At 44.2% G+C, this 12197-nt stretch overlaps 1 protein-coding gene across 1 annotated transcript in view; it reads right to left on the bottom strand.

Moving 5' to 3' along the window:
• The window catches only part of LOC146191125 (acid-sensing ion channel 2-like), a 33957-nt gene that overhangs the window by 8314 nt on the left and 13446 nt on the right, over positions 1–12197 (bottom strand). The window contains exons 8-12 of the mRNA XM_084600271.1: positions 10669–10756; positions 6453–6498; positions 6353–6384; positions 4598–4670; positions 2716–2904 (exon numbers count right to left, since the gene is read on the bottom strand). Coding sequence (XP_084456397.1) covers positions 2716–2904; positions 4598–4670; positions 6353–6384; positions 6453–6498; positions 10669–10756 — 428 coding nt within the window. The remainder of the gene's footprint in view (positions 1–2715; positions 2905–4597; positions 4671–6352; positions 6385–6452; positions 6499–10668; positions 10757–12197) is intronic.

The following is a 12197-nucleotide window of genomic DNA, read 5'->3' as shown; positions in this document are numbered from 1 at the left end:
GGAGGAATAGGGGAAGTCAGCTAGCGTGCCGTAAGCTCGATACTATGGCTGTTCGCTCCAGCGGTACAGCTCACGCCCAATAGTCGACGAAGAGAGCGTTAGCGACTGGTCAATACTACACGCGTGTATTTCTACCACAATCGAGACTATCCTTGATGATGAATGCACGCAGTTTTTATTCTCAACTTTTAACAGGTGGGCGTTGCGCCCCGCCCCTTCTGACGTGAGTCGCCAAATGATTTCTTTCACTCATTCACGTCCTTGCGTCTCCACGTTTCCAAACCAAACACCACAAACTAGGTGGGTGTCCACGTAATGAGATTCACGAGCTTTATTGTCAGCTGCCAGACCATGTCATCCGTAGTGTACTTAATGGCTCACATTACCAAGTGAATTTTAATTTGTTGTTATGACTTGTTAATTGATCACGACAGTCAGTTATGATGTCAAGGATAATGACGTTTTATAACAGACATCCACATTGCCGACAGCCGACGATTTAAAGCCGATTAGTAAGAACAATAAATTCCCTAGCCGGCTGGGTCTTTGTTCTATTTTGTTCTTACGAATGTAGCGCACTACACTAAGAACGACAAGACAAACGAGGTACACGAGCCTATATGTAGGATGGCAGGGCTGCCATAAAAGAAAGGCCCTCTGAGACAGGAGAGATAGAATTTATTGAAAGTAAAAGTTCGCAGTTGCCAACGGGATAAATCAGAACGTATCATATATATTGCTAAGCACGAGAGAAGGAGCAAAATTAATTAACGTGCCCCGTCAACTGCAAGATATTTGAAGGCCACTTCAAAAGTGATGCTAGTGGGTCCTGGGCAGCACAGGAAGATCGGCTAGTGACGTGGAGGTCAAGTTGACCAGCTTCTTAAGATGTCTGTCCACGGGACCCACTGCTTCCGCTCGGTTCGACCTGTGTGGCTCGTGAATTCTGCCATTCCACACTCGTGGAGGTGGGATGCGGGAGCGAAAGCGCATGCTTCTGGCACGGCCCCTCCAAGACACGTCTCCAGGGTCGGTCTTCATTTTCACCATGCCTCCAGTCCCTGCTGATTTCTCGTGCACCTACGGGGCAAGATTTGCTGTCGTCGCCTGAAGAATACAGCATAGCCATCGCAAAAAAAAGTGCTCGAAGGGTTCAGCTAGATAGTCGGTTCTGATAACAATGCCCAATTGATGAATGGCTATAAGGCCTGGCCTGAAGGAGTAAAACGGGAAGGAGGGTTGTTATACTTCATCTGCAAAAACCCATTCTAGGGGCTGCGCGTCAGGTTTATGCGAGAACACCTTTGTGCCGCAGAGCGCGGCTCACGAACAATGCTCCCTTCCGGATTTCCAAAGTAGATTTGCCTTTTTGGAATAAAAGAAAGATGAAGATGGTGAAGACGTAGTGACTCATATAGAAAAAACGGTCTGGATACAGTACGAAACCCTCGTATCGTTCTACAAGAGCACAACAAGAACATGGGTTACACTTAAACCACCCTTTAAAATGTGCACTAAAGAGCATTTTGCGAAATTTTATTTTCGCTTTTATTTTGTTTTCTTGGTTTCCTTGAATAAATCACAGACAACGTGATCATGAGCCCACGGGAATAAAAATACGCCCGTGCTCAACCTGATCACTCTGCGACAGCCAACAAAAATCCTTTAATCTGTGAGGATACCCAAAATAATATTTATTGGTATTTTTAGATGCGATGCAAATAATATTTAGATATAACAGCTACAGGTTGTTCAGCGAGCCTGTCACCGAAACAAGCCGAATGCAAGCGCACTATGTTCACAGGATCACTGCGTGTATTACTCCGCATACGGCAGAGCGGCAGGCCTCCACATGATTGCTTAAAACAACTTCCCGCATTGGGTGTCTCCTCCTAACGGATGCGCTAAGTTTTAAAAAAAGGGGGAGCGGCTAGAGACAGGATGTTTGATCTGATTTTAACAGAAACATTCGGCACACGAGGTAATAATACGAAGTTTATAAAAGTTCTCAGAGGGTGTAGATCAAGTTCCCGCAATTAAAAGACGCTTTCAAAACTCTCTTTTGTGTGCATTTAACGATATGACGCGACAGTGGTAATGGCTCCCGTTTGCCGCCTCTCCTTGGGGATCGTCGCCCATACACATGCACTTTGCTACTCCTAGTCACTAATTTGATTTATAATATCTGCCTCTATTATCCCACAAATGTTAATTGGCATACATACGAAAGACCATTTACATCGATACAAAGCTCTGCTTAACCAAGCCGTATAGACGTGCCTACGTGGTCTGAGGGCAGCACCCGTAACCCATAGTCACGGAGGGCTGGATTCCAATGTTATCCTCCCATATCAAAGGCGAAACCTGAATTGGCGGTACCTGCCTGATCGGCCGTGTCACGTCGTCTCGTGACGTCACGACACCCGGCGAGCAATCAGTGCGCGCTCAAAATGGCGACGCTGGATTTTTTGTAGAACCTTTCACCCAATCGTGCTAAAGTAGCTGCTTTTCTCGTCCCGCTCTCTCTCTTTTCTTTTTCTTTGTCTGTATTCTTAGATATGTTAGTATACACAAAGCTTAGAACATTTACTTAGAACTTAGAACGAAATTTGGCATGCAACTAAGTGTGATATATGTTTCGTGTATAGCTCATTTTTCTCTATTAGGTAGCTTCGCTGTTGAGTTCTGCTTGCACTGCGGGTTATTTCCACTCACCCCCCGTTTCCCTTCCGCTGAGGACGCGTCGCCGTCACTGCTGCTGTCCCGCCGCGGCGCTGTGGCAGGCCTTCGCCACAGGAGCCACGCGGCCCGCACCACAGTCTCGAGCATACCGAACAGAACGAAGAAGGACACACCCAAGTACATGCCGTTAATGCCGCCAAAGCTGCTCACAACACGGCCGCCCTGCACCCGCGTCAGCAAGACGAGAAAAAAAGTGGAAAAGGAATAGGGGCGTGAGGGATAACAAGAATTGGGGTTATGAAGTTCACTGTAAGCAACACTGTTTTAAAATTGGTATTTTGCTTAAAGCAAATAATTTAGGAGACAATTATATTACGTGTTAAGAATACAATAACATCATAATGTGTAAGTGCGCTAGGCCTGCTTCTCCTCCTTCGTCACTGGTGCTCGCCGCATATGCTTAGCCTGTGAAACTGCCGATACCCCATCTTCGCTGACGTATACAATCTGCGATCGCTGGTAGATTTCACATTTTCTAATGCGATATACACGCGCGAGGTTGATTCAGACGCCATTCCAACATGCAACGTGGAGTTTTGCAGGCATGTATGCACACAATCAAGCGCAGTTGCCAAATCCCCCGAGCCCGCCATCACACTGGGCTAGAGCGCGCCCTGCAGTGCAGCTTTGGAACAATATTCTTTGGGCGCAGCACCTTTAACTGTTCGCTTTTGAAAGAGGTCATCTTGAGGGGACAGTCCCTTCAAAGTACATTTTGTTTTCAGACATGACGGCGCCCCCAACAATGGTAAGTTTCAAGTATTCAGGGCTGAAACGCATACGTCTCAGTTAAAGTAAAAATAATTGGTTCTGTTGACGTGGGTTACAAGTGTGACCTTGGCACACTGCAAAATGTGTCGCAAGTCACATGGCAATTTAAGTTTCAGTCAAAAAGAATGGCGAAAGCAGCTCGAAAGATCTTTCAGAACCTAATTAGTAGTTTTGCCATTTCAGCAAAGACGACGTGCTCAATGTTGAATTAACATTCAGTGAAGCTGTAGTTCGAGGCTGTTTCAGCAAATAGGCATGATACATTGAAGTGGAAAGAAGCGAAGTCGACTATGCGAAACCATAAACGATCTGAAGACTCCTCCGAATCGTCGACCCTCACACAAATAAAAGGCAAAGAGGTAGCATGACTTCCGCAATCATTTCCTTCTTTTCTTTTTTTTTTTTTCGTGAAGCAAGACGTGTTGGTCCTCATTTTTATGACTTGGGCAGCCGATCGGAGTCGCCGTATAGAAGAATAAGCGCCGCATTCAATGACTGCAGAGTAAACCTCGATTATATTGAGCACATACACATAAGGATCAGTCCCATACATGCCACGTGATTCTTGCTCGTTTATTGCTTCATTTCTTCCTTTCTCTTCTTGTCTTTGATTGTTTATTTATTTCTTTATATATATATATATATATATATATATATATTCTTATAAACAAATTAAAAATTATTTTAGTTTTATTATTTATTTGCTATTTTGTTATTTTTCTCATATTTGCTTGTTTGTTTGTTTCACAAGTAACAACAATTTGCATTACACATCAGTCGAAATGCCACAGCATGGACATATACTGATCCTGCACCATCATCCTCACTAGCATAACTTCACAGCCAGTGACTGAGTCTCCGCGGCGCGAGCACATGGTCAACCTGTATTCGGCATGTTTCATAGGCTGGTCAGGCGACCCTCCGCTGATGTGCCAGCGATGAACGCCGTAACAAGGGACACCATGAGTCACACGTCATCACTGCAGTCACTGAAAGTATGCTACTGACACATGGCATGGCACAGCGTGTCAGATGGCCACCGCACCAACAAAACTATAGCGTATAGCAGCACAAGGGCACTCACATCGTACTTGGGCACGGATGTAAGCTTGAGGTAAGAGACCGAGTTGAAGTAGATCACGACTCGAACCACGCTCCTGTTGGGAAATCAGTTGAACCAATATTGCACGTCCTAAAATGTCAACGTACATGTGCGCATCGCGAAAGACGAATGTCTCAGGTCACATTGCTTTCTCTCCTGTGTGAACCTATTCTAAAATATGGCAAACAAAATATTGCTTCCGATTATTGTTACATATGGAGAGCTATTTAATGACTTTCCTCCAACCTACTCAGACACAGACTTCCGTAGCCAGAGTTATGGTTATTTTACGGGACTGTTTCACCGAGAGCCCGCGTATTCCGTGGTCCACGCTCTTGAAAACGCTTGCTTTAGAAAAAAAAAATGAATCTAGCTTGACGGGAAAGAATACCTGCGGACAAGTAATAATGTGATCTGATCTATCACGTCGTCGTCCTGAAAAAGTTGCCGTCTCCAGGGGAAAGCAATTAATTGAAAGACCTCCTCTGCTTTTCAGCTGGAGGTTCAATCCGGCAAGCTCTATTAAAAATAAGACTAACTGCATTCTGCTGGAGCCTTTGCAACTTGTCTGCGCACTTATGCGCTCATGAAATCGAGCCCGTGACCTTTTATTCCAGAACTGAACGGTCAAGAGAGAGATGCACTAGTAACTTAGTATCGGGAGAACCAAAAAAAGCGCAGTAAAGGTGTTTGATTAAACGCATGACGGAAGCTTGTCTTATTAGTTGACGTATCCGAACTCCAAGCCTCGAGTTTATCTTCACTATAAGCGGTGCGTTAAAAATACGCCTCTCGCAGATTCTAGGTTTTGTTCCGTTTCTTCACCAAAGAAAAATACCCGAACAAAACACTTAAAGCTAATAGTGAATTGTATATTTATTAAACTTTATTTTATTCTTCAAGCAAGATATCAGATAACGAAACATGTCATCCGGCAATGTCTACAATTCTAAACCTCGGATTAGTTTTCATTCTAGCCTGTTGTAAACGCTCGAAGGAATCACTCTGCTATGGCACTAAATATTGACGACTGGAACTACGAGTGCGAGACTGGAAGAGAAGGAAGCTTGAACGCGGGACTTGTTCTGGTTGACTATTAAACCGTTTTATCTTTAGGCCCTCCCTGAGCTTTTATCGAGGAGCGACAATATTTTTCGATATATTTAGTTTTTACGTTCTACTTCACCGATAAATGTATAATAAAGCGCATGAACATGACACAAATGGAGGACGACTAGTCATATTGATGTGCCATGTAGCGCCTTTTTTAACATTAGCATTCCTTTAACAACTATCCCGGCAACATATGTTACTAAACTACTTAATGGAGCAAATTTCTTGTATTGTACATTATCTTCTGCATTGAAAATCTCGCAGGTCTGACTACTGCTCTCATTGTGTTAGTGTCGCCGTTGTGTAATTTTCTTTTTGTGAATCTGAACCATGGCATAGCACCCAAATCCTCCAACAACCACCCCTCTCAAAAATAAAAGAAAGAAACGAGACTAGCAGTAATTTAAAAATCAATAAAATTAATTTCATTTTATTGGTTTCAATTAGGATTACTTCTCATTATTGTTAAAGCTAAATTTCCAATTAAGATTACTTCTCTTCTCATTATTGTTAAAGCTAAATTTTTTTCCACGAAACGACTGCTGTGTCCCCCTGCCACCGCTACCTCCCGCCGCACAGTACATTCCCAATAGTAGAAGCACCGTCAGATGATAATTTGCCTACCTCCTGTTGCCATCTGGTCCGATCATGAAGGACTGGTGACGTGAAAAGAACAAGAATGTCAATAAGCACCACATCTTTCCAGCGTGGTTCTGCTGCTCACCTCGGGTAAGAAAGCTCGGGAAATCTCCTTGTGATACTCGACGTTCCTGTCAGATAAATAGGCACAGTTTATTCAGCATTCGACAACATCATTTGCTACAGCTAGTTGATGCTTATCAGCGTCAATCCGCCTGCAAATGGTTGGTTGGTTGGTTTGTTGGGTTTAACGTCCCAAAGCGACTCAGGCTATGAGAGACGCCGTAGTGGAAGACTCCGGAAATTTCGACCACCTGGGGTTCTTTAACGTGCACTGACATCGCACAGCACACGGGCACCTTGCTTTTCGCCTCCATCGAAATGTCCTGGAGCAAAACACGTATTGCGGCTTATGAGAAGCCGGTACTTTTCCTCCAGCTTTTCTTTCATCATCATCATCATCAGCCTGATTATACCCACTGCAGGGCGAAGGCCTCTCCCATATTTCTCCACTTAACCCGGTTCTGTGCTAGCTGCATCCACGTGACACCTGCGAACTTCTTGATCTCATCCGCCCACCTAACTTTCTGCCGCCCCCTGCTACGCTTTCCTTCCCTTGGAATCCAGTTTGTTACCCTAAGCGACCATCGGTTATCCTCTCTTCGCACTACATGTCCTGCCCATGTCCATTTCTTCTTCTCAATTTCCACTAGAATGTCGGTAACTTGAGTTATTTCTCTGACCCACTCTGCACGCTTTCTATCTCTTAATGTTACCCCTACCATTTTTCGTTCCATAGCCCTCTGGGTTGTCCTCAATTTAGGTAGAACTGTCTTGGTTAGCCTCCACGTTTCAGCCCCATAGGTGAGTACAGGCAAGATGCAACTGTTGTATACTTTCCTCTTGAGCGATACCGGTAAGCTGCTAGTCATAATCTGTGAGTGCTTGCCAAATGCACTCCATCCCAATCTTATTCTTCTTGTTATTTCCTTTTCATGGTCCGGATCTGCGGTTACTACCTGTCCTAAGTAGACATATTCGCCTACTACTTCCAGTATTTCGCTACCTAATGTAAACTGCTGTTCCTGCAGTTTTTCTTTACCTTTTCTTTAATTCTTTTTTTTTTACTCAGAGCTGACGAGCGTAAAAACCTAAGACTTGACGCCTCGATTTCGCCCACGCAAAACTTTCTTTTAACGAAGAATATAAATATAAGAGGTCTCAACATCTCAAGGATGTCCAGGTATACTTATCTCTCTCCCTAGGCGTTAAGGTACCTCAAATATGGATATGCGCACAGGGGTGCAAAGTTGCGTTGCGAGACAGCTGGACTCTTAAATAGTCATGCTCTGGTGATGTACAGGGTCGTCTATTCTTGGTGCGAACACGCAAACAAGTGGCGCCTCTCTTCAATGCGCCATTTCGTCTGATCCGGCCATGCATTGAAGTGAAGCGGCAGGTCATGCGAAGCATCACCTCCAGGACCATCGGTGCCCGCTCTACAGTGTAAACAAATTCGCCCTTTTAAAGGTGCTCTTCCGTGTCTATAACTCACACTCTCCAGGAGGGGTGCGTTGCATAAGGTACTGGATGTACTCTTTTAATGGGTGCAGCAGGGAGAACTGCACCCATTAAAACGGTACATCAACACCTCAATGCACCCGTTCTGGAAGGTGTAAATTATAGACACGGTAAAGGGTGCGATTTTGTTTGGGGTGTACTTTGCTTCGATACGCGTCCCTATTGAACGCAATGGCGCTTTGAAAAGAGCAACCGCCTGCTCGAGTATTCGCACTAAAAGTGGCGTGACGTGAGCAATGTCACCGGCTGGGCCTATTGAGGCTGTTAAATACGGTTACCGCAGGTAAATACGCAGAAACGAGTATTTTCAAAGCAGTTTTCTTATTTCACATTGCGGCTATAAGGTCCCATTGTAAAGAGTAACCAAGTGGAACCCAGAGGAGATTGTGAAAGCATTCTAGCAGCGCCACCATTTCACGAAGCTGAACGGACCTCCAAATCTTGGCGCGTCGCTTAGTGTAGATGCGCCATCTGTGGTGGGGTCAGCAATAACACCAATGTTCACGGGTTGGGTCAGCTGGCAGAGGTTATCGCAGAAGACCCTGCTCTGGAATCCCGCAGACGGCTGACGCAGGTCCTGTCTTCGCCTACGCTCTACACCTGGTGAGCCGGACATTATCTCTCTGACCCTTGCAGAAAATATGTAGAGTCGCGGAACACCGATAGGAGCCAGCTCACTATGCCTGCTTCTATAAAAACGCAACTCAGTCCCGACTCTGTCGCACCAGATACGGAACCCATGTAATATGTTGACGTCGGGCTGCGCTCTTGTTTCACCTGGTCGATGCACATATCGACCTAACCAGGATCACTTCGCAAGTCACGCATGCGGTATTCACAACTCATCCTCGCTATCTCCTATTGCGGCTGGAAAGGTCGCCGATATCCGACCCGATTTCGTTCCAAATTCCCAGTGAATTCCTGCAACCAGCTCACGACGGCGGTCTTCACTGCAGCATCGGAGAGCTGTGAAGGAAGAACTGCGAGATCGTCACCCCAGTCAATTTCTGCATCACATTGCACTATTTCTCGGCGCACAAGCCCACAAAGAGGATGACACTCTTTGGCGCAAACGGTTCCTCCAGCGGCTTCCGGTGAACTTCCAGAGATAATCCCGAAAAGCTAGCTCGACCATGGGCCTTTCAAAACTCGCCGATTTAACTGATAAGATAGCGGAGGTCGGAAACTCCTGTCCCCATCTGGCCACCATCAGCTTTGCCGAGATCGTGTTACTGAAAGTTCAGATCTAAGTGCGTCACGTTTTCGAGATGATGATTAACTTTAAAACGAAAACTTAAGAACAACTAAGTACAGCGAAAATTAACACACTTAACTAAGCATGCATGTGCCACAATTATGCCAAATAACCACATGTTCTGTAAATTATCTTGGAAGCTATACTGAGCGTATAGTATGCCTCATTTTAGCCTTTTTCATAGCGCCGGTTCTAACCAACTCTTTACTAAACCCGAAACCCGCTAAATATCGTACCAAGATAAATATAGCGGCCTGTTTGGTGCCGTAGAATTTCCGAAACGGATCATTTAGCAGATACGTTGAAGAAAAGAGTGTTTTGTGCATTTGATTTTTGTTCATTCTGCTCGTACCAAGAATTACTGCTATTGACAACGCACATCAACGGAAAGCAAACACATTTATCTTCCTATTGAGCCAAATCTTGTTTTCCTATCATAAGCAGGACAACTATCGCTATCGCGCAAATATTGTTAAAATCTTGAATGCGGCTTAGGTCAGCTAACCCTAGCTATGCGAAGCGAAAGCTTTAAGTACTATGTGAAAGAACAAAAATGTTTCGGAGCATTTCTTGTAGAACATGTGTTCCTGTGGGTCCCGTTCATGCATGCCTCCTGCCCAGAACAGTGGTACGTGTTGTGACCAAGCGCACGTATCGCGGACTTCTGAAATATACTGACTTCGAAATGACGTTTTATACCTTCAGAATCTTTTTTAGGGTCTACTTGGTTATTTTTCACAAAGAGAGGACATCGTAGGCGGATTTCGAAATCATAAACCTTTGAAAACTTTGTTTTCGTACTTCATGCCTCCAGTCGGCTACTCTAAAGTTCGCCCTTTTAGGTTTCGGAGTCTTCGGGCACACTAGACGTTTGTAAACACACTGTTGGTTTACAGCCAGCACATGGCTAGTCACTGATACCACAGAGTTCCGTAATATTACCTATATATAACAAGATGGTGGCGATGCACTTCATCCACCATGAAAAGATGCATGAATGTCGGGGAGTTGAGACTTTTTATATGGTTTGGCTATTTTTTGGCATAAAACGTGAATTTAGCCGCAGTTATTTTTTTTTTCAGGAAACCTCGAAGAAATGCAGCGAATTTTTCGTACCACCTAAAACTTAATTAAGTCAAACATTTTTGAAGTAAAAAACACATGACTTAACTATTCTGCAGGCAGAGAAGAGAGTAGAAGAGCAACTAGCGATTCCGCGGCAAAATCTACGTTTTCGGCACAGCTCTAACCAAGCTGAATTTAACGCCTCGTCTTCCCGGCATTCTTGCGAGGGATAAAGAGCTATTTAAGAAACTAGCATAGACGATGGCGCCAGCTTTCCCCCATGCAACATTCATGATTGCAAAGTGATTCCACAAGCAAACCGATAAACTGAGAGTTTTGCTGGAGTCTAGGAATTCTTATTTTTATCGATACCGTCAATCCACTGGTGGTGACAACTCACACGCAGGACCGATGGCACTTGCAGAGCTTTTCGACCGATTCGATGCCCATGATGGCCTGCACCTCCTTCACGCACTGTTCTCGCTTCTCTGCAAGTTCGCGGGAAAAAGGGTTAAAGCTGCAAAACCCACTCGTAATTACATTGTCAGAGTATGTAAATACTGTACTGCTGCATGCATCGATTTTCCTGTGATTGGGAATTTTCACGCCAGGGGTAAATGCGATTTTATCCCCGATTTGGTAAAATACAGGAGTCATGTCTATATGCGCGTCAGCGCAGAGGAGGGAATAAACATGCTAGACCCAATTTCTACTTTTCTTGAGTGGTTTTGACGCCTTTCTGATCTAGATAACTGAAGTGCTCTTACGAACTACGAATCGATTCCAGCGACGTGTCAGGGGGTTCATTCTGCGCTCACACTGCACACCACTCCTCAGCTGTCGGCGGTCTGGTCTGCCAGTGCAGCGTAACGTTTACTACCATCAGACTCAATTGCATGGACTCAAGGGCCTTATCATCTCTCTCTCTTGAACTTTATTCGAACAGCTAACCTTTTTTTTCTCTCATTTAATACCCCCTTTACTTTTGAGATATTCCATTATGCCCTGAGGCAAAAAACAACGTTATAAAAATAAAAAAAAAGCCTCAATAAAACATATCAGGTGTAGCGCTTCTCTCTCAGTAAACTCTGAATTTTATCCTGTTGTCACGCCGTCGTGACAGACGACGAGCAAGGGCGATTTATGGATGTACAAAACCCTATTTATGTAGAGGCTGGACGCATACTGTGTACTTCGAGAGGGTTACAGTGTTTTGGCATACTCAACAGTCGTGCATAAAATACCAAAGGTTTACGGCAAATTCGACTGTCCAGCTAACCCGCGGCTGCTCTCGCGAACATGGAATAAAAAAAATGAATCGTAGAATAAAAGGCACGTAATCGCTGATAACCACAAGGATAAATTAGAATTCAATAACTACACATTTACCGCACTGTACAGCGGCCTGCTTACTGTTCGTTGAGCTTTCCTGAGAGATAAGCACTTAAAACATAGTGACTGGCTAGTTGGATTTGCATACTGGAAATTGCAGCGCAGCAGTAACAGGGACGAGACGAAAACGTTTGCGTTCTTCTCATCCTGTCCCTGTTACTACTGGGCTGAAAATTCCAGCGCGTAAACACTGTTTTACGGATTGATTGACCGATTGATTGATTGATTGATTGATTGATTGATTTATTTATTTATTTATTTATTTATTTATTTATTTATTTATTTATTTATTTATTTATTATTTGATTGATTGATTGATTGATTGATTGATTGATTGATTGATTGATTGATTGATTGATTGATTGATTGATTGATTGATTGATTGATTGATTGATTGATTGATTGATTGATTGATTGATTGATTGATTGATTGATTGATTGATTGATTGATCGATCGATCGATCGGTCGGTCGGTCGGTCGGTCAGTCGGTCGATCGATCGATCGATCGATCGATTAAATGCCATGGAACAAGAAGG

The sequence above is a fragment of the Amblyomma maculatum genome, chromosome 4, assembly GCF_055883805.1.
Source record: "Amblyomma maculatum isolate TAMU_Amacu chromosome 4, ASM5588380v1, whole genome shotgun sequence".
Lineage (NCBI taxonomy): Eukaryota > Metazoa > Arthropoda > Arachnida > Ixodida > Ixodidae > Amblyomma > Amblyomma maculatum.
This window is presented reverse-complemented; position numbering and strand designations above follow the sequence as displayed.